Source organism: Panthera leo, chromosome A2, assembly GCF_018350215.1.
Source record: "Panthera leo isolate Ple1 chromosome A2, P.leo_Ple1_pat1.1, whole genome shotgun sequence".
NCBI lineage: Eukaryota > Metazoa > Chordata > Mammalia > Carnivora > Felidae > Panthera > Panthera leo.
This window is the reverse complement of record NC_056680.1, coordinates 152071248-152096831: the sequence shown is the minus strand read 5'-3', so window position 1 is coordinate 152096831 and position 25584 is coordinate 152071248. Positions and strand designations below refer to the sequence as shown.

Here is a 25584-nt window from a genome sequence, read left to right as displayed (position 1 = left end):
AGATGTTGTGGGGACTCATCTCTCAGGCACAGGTCTTAAAAGTTGGGGTGCCAGATGTGGGATTCAAACCCTTAGGTCCTCAGGGAGAAGCTTGGAGTTCTAAGTTCCCTCCTGATTGTGGCGGCTGCACCAGGGGTGGGGTTTATGGCAAGATTGTGTCTCAGCCTCTCCTACTGTTTTGATGTGGATTTTTTTCTTGTTTACCTTACGCTTAGGAGTTGCTCGGCTAGTTTCTGTGTTTCTTTCAGAGGAAATGGTTTCCCATTTAGCTGTAGATTCAGTCTGTCCACAGAGGAGTTGCTTTCAGGATCCTCCTATGTTGCCATCTTGAATGGGAACTTTTTAGGTTGATAACAACATACATTTTGTAGTCTGCTTTTTGTATGCAACAATACATTGCAGACATTTTTTTCATAGGAATAAAAGTCAAGCTCTCTGTTGATGCTGAAAAATAGACACTTGTATGCATATTCCAAAAGTAAATTTCCAATTACTTTATCGGTTCTATATTGTTGAAGGTCTAGACTATTGGATATTTTTCTATTATAAATAACAGTAATGAGCGTCCTCGTGCTTGCATTTTTATCTAACTTTGGGATTATCTCTTTAGGATAAATTCCTAGGAATTGGAGTGGTAAGTAGGTCAAGGGGTCTGCTCATTTTCCATTTTGACACATTGTGCTAAAACTCTCCTTTGGAATGTTGCACTGGTGAGTAAGGTCTTGCTGCTTCACAGATTTGCCAACTGGGTTTGTCAGTCTTTGTCATATTTGCTAGTCTCACTGGCAATAAATGATCTTTGTTATTATGTTTAGCATTTCTTTGACGAGTAATGAAACTGAATGTTCTTTGCGCATTTTAATTGGGTATTTTATCTTTTTTAGCTTGTCCATTCAGGGTCCTTCCCATTTTCCAATTCAGTTTTAAATCCTTGATTGGTGAGTCCTTCATACATGGAGGATTTTAACCATTTTTCCGGCATATTGTAAATATTTGTCCCAATTTTCCATTTGTTTTTCATTCTTATTTATGTTCTCCTTGCTTTGTACAGAAACTGTAAGTTCACAAATTTATTAGTATTTTCTTTACAACTTCTGTGTTCTGTGATTAGGATTGTGAAAATACACATCTCCTTGCCCATACTCTGTGGACTTCTCATTTTGGGGGAGAGGATTCATAAGCATTTTATTGAAGTATAGCATGCATATAAAAGTGTTTAAAAGCATCCCTGGTTCCGATCGAGAAATCCCTGACTTGTCCTCTCCCAGGCCATTGGGATACAGCAGTAGGAGGCCTAATGCAGCAAACAGCTTTATGATTCCCTAGATGGAAGGCCAGTGGTCCCTACACACTTGATTTAATAACCTATTTTTTACTCCTGGATTAGAAATGTCTATTTGCTTACCTTTCCACAATTTCTTGGTCTATTTCTAGCCTAACTATTTTAGTCCATTAATCTGTCTGGTTTCGTCATTGTCATATTCTTATTAGTTGAATATTTATAGTACATTTTCAAAACTGGCTGCCTAGGCCCCACCTAATTGTTCTTTTTTCTCAGATAAGCCTCAGAATCATTTAATTACAATGTGCCTCCCTTGCCTGTCCAAATCCTATTAAGATTTTAATGATTAATTCATTAAATGTATCCATTAATTTAGGAAAAAATGGACTTTTCTTCCCCCTTGGTATTATCTTCCTAAGAGCAGAGTTTGTGTCAATTTGTTCAACGTTTGTTCTATGCTGTTCCTTGCTGACATGTTAGTGTTTCTTCAAAGAGCTCCTGCATATCTTGTTAAATTTATTCTTAGGCATTTTAAGGCTTTTCATTGTTATTGTGAATAGATTATTTGCTTTCATTATAAATTCTAGTCTTGCATTCTAAGTTATTTGTATTTGGAAAAGCTGTTGATTTGCAAACAGCCAGCTCACTGAATGCATTCAAGATGGTTTTTCATTCGAGCCTCTTGAGTTTTTCAAATTTATAATCGCATCTGTATTGTGATTCTAGTCTATCCCTCCAGATGGAATGCTTCCAGTCAACATTTATTTAAAAAATTTTTTAAAAATGTTTATTTATAATTGAGAGACAGAGCACAAGCGGGGGAGGGTCAGAGAGGGAGACAAAATCTGAAGCAAGCTCCAGGCTCTGAGCTATCAGCACAGAGCCTGATGCAGGGCTCAAACTCATATGCCGTGGGATCATGACCTGAGCTGAAGTTGGATGCTTAACCGACTGAGCCATCCAGATGCCCCTCAAGTCTCATTTAATGTACTTACGATTCCATAGCTTACAAAAGGTAAACTCACCCCCATTGACTTTCTTTCCTTCTCTTTCCAGCCAAACTACTTGAATGGGTTCCTTTCCTACACTGTCCTCACTTCCTTTCCCCACTCATTCCCTTGCCCCCAAACCTGCTGCAGCCATCCCTACTCCACCAAAATGATTCTTGATGGTGTCTCTGATGATGACCATGTCTCTAAATTCAAACCTTGTTTTAATCTCCCATCACACTTGACTTCTCCCTCACTGTAAACACTGATGGCTACCTCTTCCCTTGGCATCCATCACCTGGCACACTTTGGGTTTTCTCCTGGATCGCCAGCTGTTCCTTCTCAACTTGTGATTGATCTTCCTCTGCTTTTTCTCTATTGTTGAGGATTCTCGGTGCTCAGTTTTAGACCCTCATCTTTTTATAATCTATCTCCATGTAGGTGATTTCACCAATTTTTATGATTTTAGTTACCAGTCATTTGCTCATGAATCCCAACTTTGTATCTCTGGACTAGGTCCTTCTTCTGAACTCCGGATTCATGAATGTAATCACCTCCTGGGCATTTCCACTCAAATGTCTCAAAATCATACTCAGGATATCTTTCCCAAACGCATTCCTCTTACACAGTCCCCATCAGTGAATGTTGTCACTTTCCAACCTGGTCTTCACTCCCTTCACCCTCCCCAGCTATTCAGTCCCCAACCATGTGGATTTAGCCTCCTAGTAGATCCTGCATAATTCACCTTCCCTCCTTTTTCACCACCTGCACCACTCTGGTTCAAACTACCCTCACCACACTGGGCTGCCAAGAGAGCATCCGGACTATTCTGCAAGCTCTTACTCTCCTTCAACTTCCTCTCCTCCCTGTATCCATGTTGATCTGTGTTCTTTTGTTTATAATCCTTTATTGTCTTGCCCTTCCTCTTAGACGAAGACCCAGATCCTCAACTTGGTTTACAAGACTCCACCACTAAGGCTCCCAACCTTGTGCTCATACCCATTTACCTAGCTGTAAGCAATCTGGTGTTTGTAGTTGATTACCACAGTTACCGCCTTCCGGGATTCTCTCACTTGCTATTCCCATGGACTGGAAACTTCTCCCTTTCTACCCTGTCTCCACTTCCAGTAAGCTAGGATTCTCTGCTCAGAAAAGCCCTCCCTGATGCCTTAAATTAAGTCTGGTCTCTCTGCTGTGAGCTTTTATGACCCCTTGAAATTTTCCTTCAGATTATCAGATTATAATTGCTGATTTGTTTTGCCAGGCTATTCAAAATTGCTCTCTTCCAACACTTTAAGCCCTGTGAGGACAATATGGGCTTGTTTTACTATCTTTTGTATTTCTAGCTCCTCCAGTACCTGGCATGTAGTAGGCATCAAAACATTTTTTGAGGGGCACACCTCGGTGGCTTAGTTGGTTGAGCATCCTACTCTCAGCTCAGGTCATGATCTCATGTCATGATCTCACGGTTCGTGGGTTGGAGCCCTGCATTGGGTGCTGTGTTGGCAGCTCAGAGCCTGGAGACTGCTTCCAATTCTGTGTCTCCCTCTCTCTCTGCCTGTCCCCACTTGCACTCTGTCAAAAAAGAATACAAGTTAAAACATTGTTTTTGAATGTTTTAATATAGAAAATGCATTTATTTTTTATTATTTAAGTAATCTCTATACCCAACATGGGGTTTGAACTCATGACCCCAGTATCAAGAGTCACATGCTCCTCTGACCCAGCCAGGTGCTCCTGAATTTATTTTTTATATTGATTTTGTATCCAACTATTTTACTGAAATAGTTTCAGTCTTTGGGAAAGCTGATGCTAACAGAGAATTCAATGTGCAAGAGACTTGTTGGGGAACACCTGGCAGGGCAAATGAGGGAGGGAGCAGGAGTGGGTGGGGAGAACTTTCACACCGTGGTGCAGGGGATAGCAGCGAGGGTCCACTTAGCCAGTGTTTTGTTAGTGAACCCCTAGGTTTTATTTACTGGTACTTATTTACAATTTTTGAATCAATACACTTGAGAGGGCAGTTGGGGTTTTGTGTGTATGTATTTTATTTTTGTTAGGTTTTATAGTCATTGTCTTCCTGGTTTCATTAAAAAAAAAAGGAAATTGGAAGAATAGAAGGGAAGGGGTGATGGGCTACCAGCAGTTATCAAATGTTGTAACTTGTCTATGTACATCTGTGTGAGTATATATGTACCTAGGCTCATATATAAACACACATACACAAACTCTCCATCTATCTACACATATATCTACATATTGCAAAATTTTAAATTTTTATGTAGTCAATTTACCAAGTATTTTCACTTCTAGAGTTAATGTTTTGTATCATGTTTATTGGCCTTCATCATTCATGCATTATTTCTAAAAATATTTCCAATATACTACCAGTTTAACAGCTTTCAGTGTTTTCATCTAAAACATTAAATTCTTTGATCTTTTCACAATTTATTTCTGCTTAAGGCCTGAGGTAAGAATTCAGCTTTAAAAATCAACAAAACAATGGCTAGCTAGTTGTTCCCAGGGCCACTAATCATCCTTTTGTCTGGCTATTCTCAGTTGATTTAACATGACTCCATTGTTGGAAACCCCCACTTCCATACTGGATTCTATTTTGGCACCAGTATCACACTGCTCATGGTTAGAACGTTATTACCACTTAGGCTGGTGACTTCCCTCAGATTCTCTCACTTGCATTTGTTCTCAGAAATTTCCAGATTTTCCTTGCATGTTAATTCTTTCCAATAAACCTTAGGGTCAATTTTTTTCCCCTAAATTGACTAAAAAAAAAAAATCCTACTGGAATTTGGATTGAGAATCCATTAGAATTACAGATGACTTTGAGAAGTATACTTTCACAATTTTCTAAGAACTAGATTTACTCAATTTTACATATTCTTTAGTTACAATTTTCTTCATATACGTCCTACACATTTCTTATTTATTCCTATTTTTTTATTTTTTGTCCCTATTGTGTCTCACACATTTAATATTCTTTGTTGTTTTTATTTATTTTTTATTTTTTTTTTTTTATTAAATTTTTTTTTTTCAACGTTTTTTTATTTATTTTTGGGACAGAGAGAGACAGAGCATGAACGGGGGAGGGGCAGAGAGAGAGGGAGACACAGAATCGGAAGCAGGCTCCAGGCTCCGAGCCATCAGCCCAGAGCCTGACGCGGGGCTCGAACTCACGGACCGCGAGATCGTGACCTGGCTGAAGTCGGACGCTTAACCGACTGCGCCACCCAGGCGCCCCTGTTGTTTTTATTTTTGAGATTTGACCCATGGATTAGAAGTGGAGATTTTGCTGTTATATTTCTGTTATTTCAGTTTGACACTCTTTTAGTCAGAACACATTCTAGGATTTTAAATCTTTTAGGTTCATTTTATGCCGCAGAACATGGTCTATCTTAGTGAATGTTGCAGGGGCAGTAGAAAAGAAAACGTACTTTGCTGCTGTTGGGTAAGGTGTCCTGTAAATGTCAGTTAGACCCTGTTGGTTGATGGTGTCATGAAGTTCTTCTATAGCCTCCATTTTCTGCCTAGTTCTATCAATTGTTGAGGGAGGACAGTCTTGAAGTTTCCAACTGTATGTGGATCTATCTAGATCTCCATTCAGTTTTTACTGAATATATTTTGAAGCTTTTTGGTACGTAAACCTTCCAAATTGTTTCCTCATTGACTAAACCTTTTATCACTGTGTAATGTCCCTCTTTGTTCCTGTTCTGGGCTGGATTTTAGAAGTAGAGATGAATAGATCTTTCTTTTTGATACAGTACATCAAAGGGGGGCCTGGAAATCCAGGAATTGTAACAGAGAACAGAGAATTCTCAATTGAGAATTGTAACAGAATTCTCAAATTATTTTTATAATCAGGCATTAGGGTTCTTGGTTACAAACAAGAGAAACTGACTTTAGGCAGAAAGGAACTTACTGGAAGACTATCCACTCACATCTACTAGGTGGCTAGAGCCCTGTTAGGAAGCCCAGCACGGTTTCTCTGTAGGGAAGCTAAAAACAAAACAAAACAAAAACCCCCCAAACCCAAAATGCAGTTGCCTCTGGTCCTAGCTAGGAGAGCAGTTAGGTTTTGCAACTTCAGGCAGCTCTGGGTTAATGGATGTAGGAAATGGTAATGTGTGAACTAGCTAGTAACACAGCATGATCTCAGCCAAAGGTTGTGTACAAATTGGTAGAAATTCATTCTGAATGTGGAAAAATGAACACCAGTTTCGATTGTCACACCTGAAACATCATGAACATAGATAGACATGTCATCTTTCCAGACACTACAGATTACATCTCCAAAACCTTTTTCCCTAATTCATCCTGTCAGAACTGAAGGGGACAAGTGGATGTTTGGCAGAGGGAGTTCTGCATAAAATGAACTAGAGGTTGAAAAAACTAAACTGGTATGAGAGTGTGGGAAAACCAGATCTTTTTACCTTTCCTAGGTACTGGTTTGCTCTGGAGATGCCGGAGGAGTGGGTGCAGAGAGGTCTGACCTGGCCAGTACATGCTTATGTCAGTCCCCACTCACAGAATCACACAAAATGCCTGCAGTAGCTGGGCCCAAATAAATAACTCCCCTGAGGCGTCGGGAAGGCACAATTTATAGAATGGCTGCAAAAGACATTCTTTCATGTCTGTGGAGAGATGATTTCCCCTTTGACATAAAAAAAATCAGCTGACAAGTGACTGGGACACAATAAATGGAGTCATTCCTTGTGACTTGCAGGTTCTTATGAGCGCATCCTTCCTGGGGGCCCTGTGTCTTTTCTCATCAGTCTGCATTGTATGTGCCATTTCTGCCTTTACTCTCCCTATTGAGACCAAAGGACGAGCTCTACAGGTAAGTGATGCAGAAATCTCTTAGGTATTCTCAGCTACCACCTTTTGACCAAAGGACATGACCTTGGAGCATGGAAATTCTTTGAAGTAGACATGACATCCAGGTGTGTACTAACACAATGGTGTTGAGTAAAAAGCCTGAGTATCCAGTTGGCTTGCATGTAACTTTGAGCAGCACTGAAGCTAGAGTAACCAATTATTCACTCCAAACCTTTGCTAAACTCTTCAAAGACGATAGTGTGGTGTGATTTTCCCTGAATAATGTCTGTATTCCACTAAAATAACAACTATAAAACTACCATTGCCATTACCAGGTACACAAAGGTAAATGTGAGGCTCTTAATTCATTGTAAGTTTATTAAGAAATCATCTATTACTAGTTTCTAGTGTCTGACAGCTGAGGATGAATGGAGAAGCCTTTTTATTAAATGTATTGATCTACTAAATCACTTCTTATTCCAGCAAATTAAATGAAGACCTGCGAACCAATGTCTACCGGAGAAGAAAAATGCATTTTGTGTTTACAAAGAGCTGTGGCACAGTTTTAAAGACCTGGTTTAATTTCTGTATGCTACTTGGTAATTAAGAAACTGATTACGTATTTCTGAAAAATAAGGCACATGAGAATGAGGTGGGTTAATTTTATATTCCTGTCTTTTTTGGGAGACTACAGAGAACTTTTGTAAAAATATACTTCAAAGATGGGAAGGGTAGGTCTATGGGAGATGGGCAGGGGGAAGTAAAGTTTCTCAGAGAAAGCGCATATATACTTGATATTCTCCCATGAGGTTTGTAGCAAAAGTTGGACTGAAATTTTGTAGCTAAGGCATGAACTTGGGGTTGTATCATTAAGCCTTTCACAACAGTCACCAACTTCACGGCAAAAACGAGCATTTAAATTGCCTCCGTGTTGATGAAAGTTGCTTATTTATAAAATATGCTTAAATGAGTATGAGTCTTGTATATAATTAGGAAGAAGCTGGGAATACACTATTTTTTTCCCATTCTATTTGTATTCTAATTTCATTACTTTATGGGAGAATCTTTGATTCCCATGATGAGATTTAAAAAAATGAAAGTGCAGCAAGCTCTCTGACATCATGTCACCATTTGCCCTTTGTTAAGCAACTGCTTTCACACAGGACATCACACCTGTGCATATCACTTTAGTAGGTTAGGTATGGTGTGGAAAGAAAACACCGAAGGCTTTTACATTTAGATTCTTTGATTGCTATTCAGGCTTACTGCGGACACCTCTAAAACTGGGGACCCTATGGCTTGGCTCATCAATTCCTCCTATCCCCCCTCTGCAGGGGAAAAAAGAACTCACTGCAACTAGAATCAAGTATCACTGTATTACCAAACTATGATAGGGTTTATATCCCTGCTTCCATGAGGGTACAAGTCACCCCTATTTGAACAAGAGGCACAAATAGCTTAAAGTCAGGAAACTTTTCCTGTCAAGGGCCAGACAGTATTTAAGACTCTGTGAGCTAAACATGGTCTCTCTCACACACCCCCAACACTCCACTAGCCTTAAAAAATGCAAAGGGGTGCCTGGGTGGTTCAGTCGGTTAAATGTCCAACTCAATTTCAGCTCAGGTCATGATCTCACAGTTCGTGAGTTCGAGCCCCACACTGGGCTCTGCACTGACGGTGTGGATCCTGCTTGGGATTGTCTCTCCCTCCCTCTCTCTGCCCCCTCCCGTTAGCTCTTGCTCTCTCAGAAATAAATAAAAAACATTTAAGTAATGTTTAAAAATGTAAAAAGCATTGCTAGCTCTCAGACTATTGAAAAGATGGCCATAGGTTAAATTTGGCTAACAGGTCATAGCTGAAATAAATTTTTAGGCCCAAGAGGAATCAGCTCCTGCCCAGGGTGCCTAATCAGCAAACTGAAATTTAGATAACTTTCATGTCCCTGTAAATGTTCCACTTGGCCAGAAATAGTGTGTTCAGTCAGCTGGCACCAAGCCAACTGTGGCCACTTACTTTCTTCCTTATCTTTTAATCCTATAAAAGTTTCCTGCCTTCTGGCCCAGGTTGCAGGTCTCTGGGCTCTTGGGAGTGGACATTGCCTGCTTCATAAAGCATCAGATAAGGTTTGTTTGAATCACCTATGTTGTCTTCTTAAATCATTTTTTTAAACATATTTTTTAATGTTTATTTATTTTTGAAGGAGAGAGAGACAGAGTGTGAGCGGGGGAGGGGCAGAGAGAGAGGGAGACACAGAATCTGAAGCAGGCTCCAGGCTCTGAGCTGTCAGCACAGAGCTCAATGCAGGGCTCAAACCCACAGACCATCAGATCATGACCTGAGCCAAAGTTGGAAGCTTAATTGACTGAGGCACCCAGGTGCCCCTCTTCTTTAATCATTTTTAACTGATTTTGGCAATGAGGATAATCTGAAGCTGACTGCCAATGGCTTGTGGGACAATGAAACACACAGGCAAGGAACCTGATAAACACTTTGAGTTCTCTGTTATTCTAGTCAAAACCAAAGGCTGTGGATGAGTCACTCCAGGCTTTGAGTGCAACTCTCTGATCTAAACAAACTATAGGTTTAAAAATATATATTTATATATGATGATATATAAAAATATGTATATATTAAAATATAGTTCCCAGAAAGGTTCCAGACAATTATAGTGGGAATCTGCAAAGAGAGGCAGCAGTTAGGGAACTCCTAAAGCTTGGAGGTATATCCATTGCATAAACTTCTGGGAGATGTGGGGAAATAAGAAATTTGACCTCTTCTAACCAATGGCACAACACAATGGAAATAGGCACAAGTTGGACTATTAAAAGCCACTGCTAATAAGAATCTTGGAAGCCAAAGGTGCAAAGTTGGTAGGTGGGGAATTGAGCAAAGATGTTAGATTGAAGTGGCCAGTGTGCCCAGACTCCATGCAAGGACATATTGGTCACAGAACAAACACTAGGTCACTTAGCAACCTCAAGAAAAAAAACTCTGTGTCACAAGGTACATAGAAAACACCACAAAATCCTAACCTTCCAGTACATCCCTCTTAGGTATTAATTTGGCTCAGAGAAACCCAAGGCTTAAAGGAATAAGATGTTCAAGTCTCAGAGAACTGAGTGCTTTACCTTCCAGCCCACCTACTTAATGTCTAAGAAGTGTGGTCCTGGAAGCTCAATCTACTGACTAGAAGTGCACTTGAAGGGTTCCCTTATCAACAACCAGGATGGGATACCTATTTTAATTGGTATGTAGAAGTCTCCAAAATTCCAAAATACATTCACTGATTCAGTACAAAAGGCTAATGAGAAGTTAAACAGACACAAGAGTTACCTAAAAGACTCTAAGACCACGGGACATCTACAACCCCTTCAATCTTCCTTTACCTGAGTACTCAGTCTACTAATTCATTACCTGAATTGCCTTTCCACTCTGAAGAGACCACTGGGCCATAAACAAGTGTCCTTGACTTTGGTGGCCTTAAAACTGCAACAGTTCCAAAGCCAGAAACCTAAGACAACAGCTGGGCCTCCCCTGTTGCACCCATCCTGGGGGGTCCATTAAAGCACAGAACCACAGATTGGTGCAATCAACTGTGACACTGGAAAAAAGATTGTTCTTGAAGGTTTTATCAAATCTGAATGCCTCCTTATCTACTCAAAGGAGGGACCTCTGCCCCACACCCCCCCTCCCTCCAGGCTAGGGTTGATGGGACCCTGAGGGCTTCTCTTGTAAATCACTATCAGTTATTCCCTTAAACAGCCAAGGGGAAGCTAAAATTAATGGAAACACTTACAAAGTGAGATCCTTGGAAAACTGGCTGAAGCTGGTGAAGAGTGAGTCTTCTGGGGTGGTTCAATATTGCCAGGGCAAAATCTGAATGAATGTTTCTTTGTGCTCATTGAAACTTGACAAAGTAATTCAAAGACCTTTTTAAAATGGAACTCCATGGTACTGATGAGGGAGCATAAGGTAGGCTGAAGGCCAAGTACAAGCTATCCTCTCCCCTTCCCCCCCTTTCCCCCCCCTTCCCCCCCCTCCCCTGCCCAGCACCCCCCTCCCCCACCCCAGGTGGGATATGTGTGAAATTCCTTGGACATTCCTGGCTACCCCAAACCAGAAAGGGAGAAAATAACCAAACGGTTAAACTGGTAGGAGTCTCCACCAGTTTACAAGAAAAAGGCAATCCTAGGAACTCCCTACTGTCTTAATGTTAATGCCTTGCTAGGGGGACAAACCATTTTAGCTTGATAATAGCTAGGCCTCCAGTAATCTGTGAGTCTTGAGCATATTAGTCTCCTTGGAAACTTACCTTTTGACTTTATCGCCCCCAAGTCCATAGTGTATAACTAGTCATTCTACACAGCTCTTTCTGTCCATGGGTCCTGTCCCTGTGCCTTAATAAAAATCACCTTTTTGCATCAAAGATGTCTTCAAGAATTCTTTCTTCACTGTCAGCTCCAAACCCCACCATCATCCCAAAACCTCATCAGTACCCTATGGTCAGAAGTTGGCCAAATAATGGGGTGCCTGGATGGCTTAGTTGGTTAAGCATTGTACTGATGATTTTGACTCAGGTCATGATCTTGGTTGTGAGATAGGGCTCCAAAGACAAACAGCTCTAAATCAAGAACACAGGAATCTTCTGATTTCTCTTAGTTGGAGATAATCTCCCAGATACAAAAGAGCAAATTGAAGATAAAGTAGTTGGATAGGTAGGTCAGCCCCTTCCTTAATAGCACTCAGGGTGCAACCCAACTCTTTGAGGAATTATAAACAACTATCTTTGTGTTACAAACTGAGTCTTTACAAGAACAGAAAAAGGCCACCCCTCCTTTTTACCAATTCCCAAACCTCCTCTATTCATCTCAAAAGTCTTGATTCTGTAAAAATTCTGGTTTTAGGCAACAAAGATTCTCTTAGAGGAACTTGCATTCTTTCTGTGCCTTTGAGATGTAAATGTCCTAACCCGTCTTTTCTAGGAAACATCTAGGGCCACCTCTTTGGAATGCAATCCTCAGGGAGGCAATTCTTACTTTAAGTCTATTTAGAAATTAGGTAAGTGAAAAATCTTTTAAGTCTTCTCCAGAAATACTAGTAAAAAGTTTGAGCCATCTGATCAGGTAAATTTATTTATCTGCTAGAAAGACAATTTGGATCCAATTATTTATAAATTAGTGGGGATCCGTTTGCATCTGTATGTTTATATATGTGTACATATATGTGCATATACATACATGTCTAAAAATGTTATAGATGTGATTTTTTTCTACCTTCAGAGGGCAGTGCCAAAATTAATTTGCAAAGAGCTTTAAGTTGCTTAAAAACAAGTGTTTATATAAATCAAATATACTCTCTGAAATACAGAAACTAACCCAAATGTTTTTCAAGTTCAAGCGAACTAGGATAATCTTTTTTTTTTTTTTAAAAGCTAATTTCGTTGTCTTAATTAAAACAGACAAGTCTTTAGAGTTACCAGTATTAAATATAATATAGACATAGGACTTGTATTCTATCTAGTTTACTCAAAGTCAAATAAGCTCATGTTTTCTGTTAGAGAATTTGTCAGCAAGAAAGATAAGGTGATGGTTAGCTGTTCAATGTCTCATGAGTAATCTAAAGAACAAGTACATCAACTGATGAGGGAGCATAAGGCAAGCTGAGAGCAAAGCAGAAGCTGGAATATCCCCACCTCCCACCCTGCCCTGGTGGGATATGTGTGATAATCCTCAGGCACTCCTGGCTGTCCAGGGAAAGGGGAAGCAAACACACAGGACAGGAGTCTCCATCAGTTTACAAATGGCTTAGTAAATTACAAGAAAAAAGGCAATCTTATCAATAGCCTGATCTCCAGAAACCTATGGACTCAGTTTCCTAGAGCCCTAATATCACTTTCCCCTCCATAGTGATGTGGGGAACAAAGGCAAGAAGGAAATGGAAGGTAAAATTTCTTTATAACTTGCAACCCAGTGACAAATATTTGAGGCAGGGTGAGAAGAACATTTCTCTGGCAACTCCCTACTGTCTTAATGTTAATGCTTTGCTAGGGAGAAAAACTACCTTAGCTTGAAAATAGCTAAGCCTCAGTTATCCTGTAAGGCTTCTTTAGCATATGAAAATCCCTTTGGAAACTTCCCCTTGGCTTATGCTCCCTCATCATTAACTAGATAGAAAAGTTTACAAATAAACTTTTCAACAATAATTATGGTTTATGGTATGTCTCCTTAAGCATTGTTTCCAGGGGCACCTGAGTGGCTCAGTTGGTTAAGTATCTGACTTTGGCTCAGGTCATGATCTCAGGGTTCATGGGCTTGAATGCGTCAGGCTCTGTGCTGACAGCTCAGAGCCTGGAGCCTGCTTTGGCTTCTATGACTCCCTCTCTCCCTGCCCCTCCCCGACTCTCTCAAAAATAAACATTAAAAAAATTAAAAAAAAAATTGTTTCCAAAATTTTTCTGTGACAGGAAACTTTAAAGTTACACTGAGGTAAATTAAATGGTGGATATTCACTGAATATCTAGATCATTTACAAGTAAGATAAAATACTGAGACCTTAACTACCGAACAGAGGTTTATCCACATATGGCTTCCTTTTACAAGCGAAATAAAACTATTTGGGTCTGTTAAACATGTTTTGTGCCACACTGAAAAATTTTCTGTGAGGAATATACTTCTAGAGATTATAGAATGTATCTACACATTTGACAATCCACAAAGTGCTAGCATAAGAGTCCACAAATGCTTACTGTTGAACAATTAATGACTCTGAGGGTGTTAATAATTCTAAACCATATATATGAATAAAGGAAACATCTCTGCATAAGAGTAAGATGTATTTGGGGTAAGAAAAGGCATCAGATATGAAGATGTGTTTTCACTAAAGGAAAAAGTATAACAATTTGTTCAAAGGGAAACAATGGATTGTGCCAGAATGAGAGGAAAAAAAGGGCAAAATCTGAATGAATGTTTAAAAAGTTTTTGAAGGGTTGTGGAAAAGGAAGTTTCTGTGTGGTTAAGCTAAGACTGGAATGGATTTCTTTGAAAAATGAGTTTTAATATAAAAAATACACTGGTACAAAATTAGAATTTGGTTTTCCGTTAAAAAGAGTTTTCTTAGATTGTGGGTCTGCTCTTAGTGTAAATAAAATATTTGCTTTCTAGGTATGTGGTAGAGTCTCCTCCCTAAAGAAAGAGACCTCAGGATAAGGGAAGCCACCTGGCTAGTGTGCATCCATGACTTCCCTCACGAGCCTGTAACATGAGGCCACCCAACCAAACTGTATGCCTATACATTACCCATACATGGGAGACAAAGAAGTAGAAAAATGTGTAAAAGCCTACGCCACGTGACATTCCAGGCTGTTTTTCGGGTACAAACCCAACTGAGCACGTGTGGGCACACATAAAGTGGCTTCCCAGAAAGAAAAGCCTCGGTGTCACTACTCTTTGTGTGAGAAACCTGCTCCAGGTGGATTACTTACCAGAATTTGTATCTTACCAAAATAACTTACTGTGCTTCATGTTGTCTTTAGCAGGTCTTCAATTATTTAACCCAGTCTTCTCAATACCAAAAGAGCTAAGGTTTTTAAAGTTTTTTCCTTTAGAGAGAGCACATACACCCATGTGAGCCGGGGTTGGGAGGCAGAGGGAGAGGGAGAGAGAATCTCAAGCAGGCTCCAGGCTCAGCCTGGAGCCTGACATGGGGCTGGATCCCACAACCCTGGGATCACAACCTGAGCTGAAATCAAGAGTTGGGTGCTCAACCAACTGAGGCACCCGGGTGCGCCTAAAAGAGCTCAGGTTTTTAAAAAAGAACTATGCAAATTTCTGTATTTGCCTTTGAAGTCACTTTGGTTAATGGTTATCTTTGACAAAATTCCCTCAAATTCTAAACAAAGTCTTTTTGACTTTGAACTGATACCTTCTAAAGAAACATGTTAAATTACAGAGAAAGCACTGTCAAGTCATGTTTAAACTTCTTAGGCTCTCTCTGTATATGTTGTCAATGTAAATGTTCCAGAAATTACATTAAATTCCTGAAAATCTGATATGTACCGGTATGTTATTAGTCACAATTCCAGTTATTATCTTAAACTCTTCTATCACAGAAATACCATTTGCTGATCAATTCCATTATAATGAATAATCATTACATCTTTAACCATGGGCATTTTCAAGTCTTCCATCATTAACAGAGTGTTATGGTTTCACTCTGGTATTTTTGCAAAAGTGAGATTCACAGAAAGGGCCCTACCAAGTACTCTTGACCACAGACACTGCAACCAAATTTTAAGGTGTTAAACCCTGGGTACATATCTGTTCCCAAATATGGAAGGTTCCATCTGGCATCTGGCCCTATGTAAACACTGGAGACTCAAAATCAAATTGACTAGGAAGAGAAGCAGACAGTGAGATCAGGTATTTCCTCCCATGACAACACAGCAAGAATGATTCCTCCTTCCCTCTCTCCATCATTGTCCTAACTGTTAAACCATGAAGGGCTTTGATTCTTTTGTTCACCTTATGCTTTGCCCTGGCCTGCAAAGAAGATACTATTACACACATATCTCAGGTCATTACAAAGGATGATAATCAAACCTCCTATCAACTTGACTACTGGATCTCCTATGCTGCTGGATATTCTGTAGTTTTTTATACTTGTCACAAACTTCTCCCTGATGTCCAATGCCCCAGTTTCTCTGAATAAAGTGTACTGGATAAACACTTCTGGAGAAACAGACAAACGATTACGTGAACTACATAAGCAGGCCAACTGGCTTAAAGAAATATCCCTCTCTGAGAATTTCTTTTTCATATATATTTTTTAATTTTGAGAGAGAGCATGCATGCAAGCAGGGATGGGGCAGAGAGAAGAGAGAATCCCAAGCAAGCTGTGCGCCGTGAGCAGAGCCCAATGTGGGGTTCAATCACGACTTGAGCAGAAAGCATTTTTTTAAAATTTTAATTTATTTTTTAGAGAGAGGGAGACAAAATGTGAGCAGGGGAGGAACAGAGAGAGAGAGGGCACAGAATCCAAAGCAGGCTCCAGGCTCTGAGCCGTCAGCACAGAGCCCGACATGGGGCTCGAACTCATGAACCATGAGATCATGACCTCAGCCGAAGTCGGACGCTCAACTGACTGAGCCACCCAGGCACCCCAGAAAGCATTTTTTTGATTTCTATTTGGGTTGAGACATAGTGATGAGGGATAGAAGCAAAGAATGTTCACCATTAGTGCAGAAGACGGACTGATAGCCTGCTGCATGGTTTTGAGAAAGATCAAATATGTACTGGTTGCTACCTTCTTAAAGGGTCTTATGTCTGCCTGCACATCTCACCCATAGTTAATACTGAGCGGGATGATAAACACCAGAAAAATCTTGTGAAAGCGGTTTTACGAGTAGAAAATCAGAGACATTTATGATGTAATACTCCCTGCATGTCCCCTCCCCCTTGAGCACAAAGCATATAACCCCAGCTTCATACAGCAAAAGAGCAGCCTTTTGTGCCCATGTGTCCTGTCCCTGTGCCATAACAAAGCACCTTTTTTTCACCAAAAACGTCTCAAGAATTCTTTCTGGACCGTTTGCTCACCACCCCACATCAATAGGAACCCTGACCCAGGAGCATTCTCCAAACCACAGGCATTATTTTGATGCTAAGAATGTGTCTCCCTAATATGCTGCATTCTCTCAGAAGTTTTAAATGCATGTGGGCAACCACTGACTAGCTAGCAGATCATCTGTCCAACTGGAAAACAAAAGAGAATGGAAGTACATAACCAGCCCCAAGAAGATGTGCCAGACATCTTTTGTGAATACTACACTGAGAGCTCAAGAGCCAATGATAACTGAGTCACATTATTTTTGATCAAATATTTTTCATCAACTTCTTGGTCAAGAGGATGATCAAAAGGAGGACTACTGAAAGAAATTTCTAGGTCCAAGATGGAACCACTCTGCCCAGGGTGCCGCAGCAGCAAACCAAAACTTAAATAACTTCCATGTCCCTGTAAATGTCCCACTTGGCCAGAAACACAATATACTCAGTCAACCAATCCCCAAATGCCAAGCCAATTCTAGACTCTACACTTACCTTCCTTGTCCCTTATTCTTTATCCTATGAAAGCTTCTGCCTTCCACCTCATTTTGTAGTTCTCTTGACCCTTGAGAATGGAGACTGCCCACTTCATAAAGTGTTTGTTTGAACCACCTAAATTGCTTTCTTTAATCATTTTTAAAAGTTTGCAAGCCCACCTTCGTCTAGTTATCAAAAATTTTAGGCCCAAATATTTTTGATGTAAAGACATCTAGGCTACACGTGTAAGGTTAGCTCAAAAACCTACCACCAATCACAACTGAAAGTCCTGAAGCTGATGTTAGCAGCAATTTATAATTAACACCAAAGGACAGTAGTGGTTCACAACCACAGTCAACTATGACACAGCTGATGATCAAGCACCTTCCCAAGAATTTCAGGAACTCTCAGTACCCCTGGAGGTATCAAAGCTTCAGGAACATTACAATGCTGCCCACACTGTCTAGTACCCAGGCTTCCTAGAAGACACTAAATTAGTCAACAGCAAATTTTATTAACATGATTTTAATTGAATACAAAATTTGAGAAATCCTTCATAAACTCATGTGTACTGCTTACCCTCCTTACTAGTATTAGTCATTAGTAGAAATGGAAGTCAACAAGTATCAAGTCACTTACCTGTAACGAGTTTTTTGGTTTCACAACTCGCTAAAAGGTAATCAGTCACGTAACTGCAATCTCTGTACAAAGAATATTTTACTTGATGCGATACGATAGGGGTTGAATTTGTTTGAACCTAATAGTTGTTGTTGTTGTTGTTTTTTAAAGATTTTAAGTAATCTCAACACCCAACATGGGGCTCAAACTCACAGCCTCGAGATCAAGAGTCTGCTGCATGCTCCACGGACTAAGCCAGCCAGGTGCCTGAACCTAATAGTTTTACATATAGAAGAGAATGTGATTTGAGTCTCTTTAAGCATAGTCTACAATGGCAAAAAATCATTCCGTAACATGAATGCCAAAACCTTTAGACTTTCTGTACGTTGGGCTTTCTTAACATACACCCTCCTCATCAATAAACCCCTAAAATCAATTGGATTAGAGAACCAGCATTATTGTCAAAACATGGTGCCGCTTCTTGTTGCCATTCTTCCTCTTTGCTCTTTAAGAACACTTGATTTTCTTTGGAAAAATGCCACTTCTCAGGTCCACACATTCCCATTCCGAGGGTGAGAAGCGCTTAACCCTGATTGATCTGTATATTCTATTCCCTCCCCGTAAACAATAGCTGTGCTTTAATCATCAATAATGGAAAGATTCCTGGGGCACCTGGGTGACTCGGTTGAGCGTCTGAATTCACCTCAGGTCATGGTCTCACGGTGAGTTCGAGCCCCACATTGGGCTCTGTGCTGACAGCTCAGGGCCTGGAGCCTACTTCGGATTCTGTGTCTCCCTCTCTCTCTCTGCTCCTCCCCTGCTCACACTCTGTCTCTCTCTCAAAAATAAAGATTAAAAAAAATAAATAAATAATGGAAAGATTCCTGACTGGATTTTCTGGCTCACTTGTCTTAGGTTTAAATAAAAGGCACTAGAGAGCATGGGTAAGGAATTCACTCCAGTATCCTGATAAATGGCAGAGTACATTAAAGTTGCCTGTTTTCCACATCACATTTGAAAATATGGGAAAGACAATTTTACAGAATGTTTAACTTGTAATTTTTAGGTAAGGGCTTTTTTTTTAGGACTCAAATTAGGACTTAATTATTCTACTTAAAAACTCAAGAATCAGATAGAAGTTTATTCCTCTACCCCTACCAAAAAGTAAGTTCTATTTAATATCCAATAGTGAGTTTTAAAAACAGTTGTAATTTTAGAGACTCAAAACTTGTTTACAGGTGAAATTAACCTAGGTAAACTTTCAAAGTGACCCATCAAAGTCCCCACTCTGTCTTCCCTTCCTCTTCCAACAGGCTTTAGATAAGAATTTTTCATGGCATCTTTGGTTTTCCTACTTTGAGGGGAGTGACAATCAGTGATTAAAGTTCCCATACCCTTCCTGTTTGTAAAATTACTTTTTGCTTATTTTTTAAGGCTGGTGAAATGCATGTGTCAGAATTTTTTAAAAAGTTGTCCTATTATTTATAGACTAGTGGCTCATCCCTATATGTATCAGTTTTTTTTTTTTTAACGTTTATTTATTTTTGAGACAGAGAGAGACAGAGCATGAACAGGGGAGGGGCAGAGAGAGAGGGAGACACAGAATCTGAAACAGGCTCCAGGCTCTGAGCTGTCAGCACAGAGCCCGACGCGGGGCTCGAACTCACGGACCGTGAGATCATGACCTGAGCCAAAGTCGGACGCTTAACCGACCAAGCCACCCAGGCGCCCCTACATGTATCAGTTTTATAGAGGAACACACAAAGGTAGTAATGAAGCGAGACTCAAACTAGGTAAAATTCTACTGAATGACATAGTAATTTTTCTATTAAAATTCCTTGTGGTAAAACATTCACAGTAAAAATCCATCGAAGCTAATTTTTATTAAAAAATCAAAGCACCAGATGCCTCCCGCCCCAAATTAAAAAAAAAAACGAAGACCAAACAACAACAAAGACTATTGCCTCAGATGTGCTTCACAAAAAGCAAATCTTTGTGAGGAAAGAAATCAGTGGTCTGATTGGCTAGCATTTTTCTCACTCAAGAACATGAACTACCACCATGTGAATTATGACTTACTAAATACACACCCAAGAGGAAAGGGAAATATATGTAAAAAGATATCAATTGTTAATTTACATGAGGTTATAAAATATTTTAAAAACTATGTACATGTTATTTAAAAGGAGGACCTCTGTAAGAAACTAGATGGCTGAACTCATTGTCATGTCCATAATAATACCAATCAGATCACTCAATTTCTCTCATTCATAACAGAAAATAAGCACATCTTCTATTTACATCTAAAAACATTTTGCTCATAGGTAGCAACTTTAGGGATTCACGTTAATTTATGGATCAGGTTTCACCAAAGGAGGAATTCTTCCTTTCAGTGTCTAACTAGTCTGTCCATGGAACCCAAATTTACAAGTTAAGCACTGTCACAACATAGGAATTTGAAATGCAAATTCATAAGTGGAGCAATCAGCTGAACTCACCCTTTTGATTGTGGAGCGAATCTTCCTGAAAGCATTGCTAAATTATACTGCATTTATATTATGGTGTAGGTGTAAAACATGGTGCCTATTCTTTAGCTTGGAAAAGCAAGTGAAACTACCAAGGGAAGAGGACATTTTCCTTTTAGCACATCCAGCATCCTACCCCTCCATCCAGAAAGGACAAGTGAGGCCTGTTAATTCAAAGGGCAAAATAACTGCATTGCCTGATGCTCATGTACAAATGTATTCTATATATGTTAGAATTGCCTTATGCCAAAAAGATCAGATGCTTGATGAATGGGAAAGCTCTTGATGAGCCGGACTTCGGTAAATCCCAGCTCCCACGAGATTTGTTCATTCACAAGCCTTGGCCAAAGGTGTGGTCATGTGATCACATTAGAGGGTCTTGTAGCTAAGACACTGGGCACTGGTTCTAAATTCAGAGGGAAATCACCTGGAGTTTTTGATCAGAGGTAAACACTGTAGTGTTTTAAGTTTAGGTCAAGGCTGCTTGAATCACACTGAACTTTTGGGAGATGGCTCTCTAAATGAGCACAGTTATTTAGGCTCACCTTATACCTTACTTCTATTAGAATTTCAGGACTATTTTGCTGGGATCCACCTGGGCACACAGGCACTTGTTAATTTAAGGTCACAGAACTTTAATCGTAAAGAGCATTACAAAAAGGCTGTTTGGAGAGACAAACACCTAGTTTTAATGTAATTTATATTATGTATGACTACAGGAAAGATGGTTCTTAATTGCCTTTCAATCAGCAAAAAAAATGGTAAAGGTGAATACTGTTTTTAAAAGATTAATATGACTGAATGTAACAGTGCAAGTTTTGGGCACATTAGTAGAAATTCTAGCTCAGATGCTAGAATTTAAGAAATTATATATATTTTTTCCCTTAAGAGCTACTTCTCTTTGTGATCCTCCTCAAAATTTGTCTGTATTGCTCTGTTTTACCTCAGGAAACAAGTATGGAAGAACAAACAGTCAAGAACAGTATTCTAAGTGCCAACAATAAACTTATTTGCAAAACCTCCGGAGTTGCTGTGCTAAAAATGCTGGAGAAAAACAAAACAAAACAAAACAAAAAAAAAAACACAGCAAAAAACCAGACAATTAAAAGGTATATGCACTGTTATCAAAATTTGTTCAGCCTTTAGAGAATAAATGTCAAATGCATTTTCACAACAATACAACAACTATTCTGAAACACACATTTGGAGAAGTGATTAAGACTTTTTAAGTGACATATTATGGACAAGACCTATCTTGAGAAGCTAATGTAACTAAATTATTTTCTCATATTTTATCTTTAGCAACACGTGAAAACCCAATGAATTAGCCACAGAATATTTTCAAATTGTCCATTTTAAGAAGTATTGCCTTGTGGAAAAAGCAAGTCCTCTAGGTCCAATCCGTGGGAGATGATACCATTCACAGCCTAAGATTCTTTCAGTTCAGCTATATTTTTATTCTGTCAGCCCAAAGAGAAAGATTTCCTCAATTAATGTTTTATAAAGGTTACTTTGAAAAAATTCATGTGTAAATATTTTGTCAAAGGTTAGAAGAGAAATACTGTGCCATTTGCCAGTCTATCTTAACTTAGCTTCCTTCTTTGACGCTGAACAAGCAAAAGGAATAAATGGATTATCAGTTCAACTAGTCAGGTCTGGCCCATTAGGAATATGCTTGCTCTCAGAAGATTAGTCTTCTGTATCTCTATCAGGAGAATGAAAATGAAATTCAGAATGAAGTCAGACATAAGATTCAATTTCAGGTTCTTTTTAAAAATAGGAAATATAAGCTTCAGAAAACATTACATTTTCCTTATAGTTCCCTCGAACTGCCCGCTCCTAAATTCCACAACACATTTTATTCCAAATTATAAAGATGAAAACCACCAAACTAGTCCCTTTCGGCGGAACTTCTATTTAATGCTCAATAGGGTATACGTTGAAAGAGCCTCACATCAAATATGGCGCACACTGCGGTATTTCATGTCCAGGGTAGTTCCACTAACAGCCGTACTGCTAACAACGAGTCTTGTTATAAAAGGATCACCTGCACAGTTAAAAAGCAAACAACAAACTACACAGAGACACACAGCAAACCAAACATGTGTACACTTACTTCCTCAGTGGAAGAAGTTATATTTAGAAATGTACGAAAAATGGCTTTGAACACCTGCTATACCAAACACTTCTACAGACAAGAAAAAAAAACAAAACAAAAATCAAACATTTGTTTTCCTGCTTTTTCTTTAATACAGTTGCCATCTTACATTATATACTGTTAGGTGCCTTCTTAATAGCATCTAATCTACTTTTTCGTTGCACCAGTCAGCATCCTAGGATAGAACTCTTATTACCACTCATGTTCACGGAGTACTGTTCGTAAGTACTAATTCATGGTTGGGCCATAATTAATGGATAGTGGTATTTTCTAAAAATGGATTAACGCACACATCCAAACCACATTAAATTTCCACTTAAGAGTTCATACATAGTCTATTTCCTTTCTATAGTTGCTATCACTCCAAATTATAGTTTTGAAATCCAAGAAGTGGGAAGAACGTCTTTTTGTTGTTGATGCTTCTTTCTTCTTTCCTTCCTTGCTCCCTCACTTTCATTCCTTTCCTTCTTTTTCTTTCTTTCTTAATAAGAAGATTAAAAGAAATGGTTTATTAGGGAAATCAAAATCTAGTAAACATCAAAAACTTACAGATCAGAGTGGTCACAAACTCATTTTGTAATGATGTTAAAATTACTGACAAAATGTTTTTTAAAAACAAAAACAAAAAAATCTAAAAACCAGCACACGCCAATGGTGCTGCTTTATTTAAGCAACTGGCGTTCCTCTATGCTTTTGAGGCGTTTCTTCCGGGGCTGTACAAAGTCATCATCTGAGTCATCACTAAATTTATTATCTTCTGATTCATTCCTGAATTCTAGTTTAGGAAACTTTTTTTCTGGATAAAGGTTCTTTAGAAGTTCTTCAAAATAGCTTTCAAGTTTTATACCAGCATTGGCTACTTCTGAATCAGGCTGTTGGATAAAAATAAAAACATGAATTAAAAACAAACATCAATATTTTAACAGTCAACAGTCAATAAAATAAGTAAATTTCTCACATTTTTGTTCCCTTTTAACTCAAGTTTTGGAAAAGTATTTATGCATCATCAATGATGTAAAGTAAAATAATAGCCTGGGGCTAGACAAAGTCTAGAGAAGGTCAGATAAGAAGTAAATAAAAGGCTTAGACTCATCTGGATTATTCTATAAGGGAGTGGTAACTACTTATTTTCTAAATTGTTTTCAAGTTGTCAGGTATAATTTGCATTTCCACTTACCATATAATAAACCTTGGATAGTAATGTGGATAAAGTTTTCCTAATTACCTTTCATTCTCTGACAAACTTGAACTTTCAGAAATTTATACTATCATTGGTAGATACTCATCTCTTTTGTTGATGAAGTGTTTGATTTAATATTACTTTCGCATTGCTATTGTTTTTTGTTTTTTCCTCTTACCTCATTGAATTCGGCACAGTTTTGAAAGATCAATCTAAAATCAGCTACAAAATCTTCTGGCTTTGTATACATGGAATAATCTTCTTGTAGTCTCTTCTTGATGGTTGACAAGTCCATTGGATTTTTAATTATTCTATAATAATCAGGCACCTTTCAAAATAAATGAGATGCTGTAATAAAAATGACTAAATTCTACCTGTCCTAAATTAATTCTACAAGCAGGAACCTTTTACAAGCAATAGTACACACACCCACACCCACGCATGCACATATCCCTTCCTGTCTTGTTAAAGTCTACTTAGTACTTGCAATCTGGGTCTGTATAAATCAAAATATGTACAAAGAATTTTGGGGGTCTTTATCTCAAATGAACAGTTTTTTCCCAACAGCTTAGGATATAGGACTAAGCCTCTTGAGAAACAACAGAAATCAGTCCAGAGGGGTGCCTGGCTGGGTCAGTTGGGAGAACATGCAACTCTTGATCTCAGGGTGATAAGTTCGAGCCCCATGTTGGGTGTAGAGATTACTTTAAAAAAATAAAATCTTAAAAAAAAAAATCATTCCAGAGAATAGTAGGTAAGATGTATGAGACGAGAATATATGAGAAATGAATACAAGTTTTGGACCAGTTTGTGAACATTAAAGTGTATTCAAGATCAAAGCATTCTGTTTGTATTAATAAAACTATAAGATATGCATCAGATATAGGAAACGGACTATACATTCTCATAAATCAAGTTTCAAAAAAAAAATCACCCTACTGTGTAAAAATGCACAAAATGATATTAATACTTACAGTTAGAGGAACTGGATCTTGAAAAGCCAGGCTCATTTCATGGCAATAAAGAAATAAAAGTAGGCGTTCACACTTCTAAGCAAAAAAATAAAATTAAAAAATGTAATAAAATAATGAAATCACAACTTATTTTTAAAAACGTCATGGGTTTCAAAATACTAGAATAAAAATTAAAGCCAGATAAATACAGGAAAAACATTGATAGAATTTTCATCTCTTCAGTCATTTACTGAACTATATACTGTTTAATAGTTTGGGGTGTATGTGATATAGGAGAGTCATTCTTACAATTATAGGAACAACAAGTGTCATGAGCAACCTATTTGAACCTCTTTAAAAATAAGTTTCCACTTAACTCTCCAAATTGTATATTGGATTATTATAATTATTTTACATTTTATTTTATATTATTTATTTATTTACTTATTTTTTTTAATACAATTTGTTGTCAAATTGGCTAACATACAGTGTGTATGGTATGTTCTTGGTTTTGGGGGTAGATTCCCATGATTCATTGCTTACATACAACACTGTATATTGGATTATAATTAATAATCAACAAGAAGAGCATATGTATGTAATAGATCCAGAGGTGGAACCTTTCCTATGGTGTGTCCAGTCCCAAGGCTGCCTGTCTGAATGCAGAAGGTCCCATCAGCTAGTTTTCCCTGCGTAGGGGTTTATCCCAGTAAACACAGTGTCGTGCTGGTAGTGTGTGTTTGGGCCCCTTCTTGCACAGTAACTTTCATATTGATTGTTTTACTTAATAATTTAGCAAAGGAACTTCTTTAGCACTAAAGAAGTGTTGATGTAGTAGCTTTTAATGTTAATTACAGTTAACTATATTAGGTGGCTTTGAGTTATAAACCCAGTACCACTGGGTAAAAGAATGGAATTATTTCCAGAAAGAATACGAAAACCCGTCTGTGGTGCCAATTCTCAACACATTAGG

The 25584-nt window shown here is 38.6% G+C and overlaps 2 protein-coding genes across 4 annotated transcripts in view; one reads left to right on the top strand and one right to left on the bottom strand.

The window, feature by feature from the left end:
• The window catches only part of SVOPL (SVOP like), a 63576-nt gene extending 55651 nt beyond the window's left edge, over positions 1-7925 (top strand). The window contains exons 13-14 of the mRNA XM_042927644.1: positions 7010-7123; positions 7585-7925. Coding sequence (XP_042783578.1) covers positions 7010-7123; positions 7585-7596 — 126 coding nt within the window. The 3' untranslated portion in view covers positions 7597-7925. The remainder of the gene's footprint in view (positions 1-7009; positions 7124-7584) is intronic.
• A 14621-nt stretch (positions 7926-22546) lies between these two features.
• TRIM24 (tripartite motif containing 24) overlaps positions 22547-25584 on the bottom strand; it is a 122734-nt gene continuing 119696 nt past the window's right edge. For all 3 annotated transcript variants that reach the window (XM_042925896.1, XM_042925903.1, XM_042925913.1), the window contains exons 17-19: positions 24633-24707; positions 23837-23986; positions 22547-23350 (exon numbers count right to left, since the gene is read on the bottom strand). In XM_042925896.1, the coding sequence (XP_042781830.1) occupies positions 23141-23350; positions 23837-23986; positions 24633-24707 (435 nt within the window). In that variant the 3' untranslated portion in view covers positions 22547-23140. The remainder of the gene's footprint in view (positions 23351-23836; positions 23987-24632; positions 24708-25584) is intronic.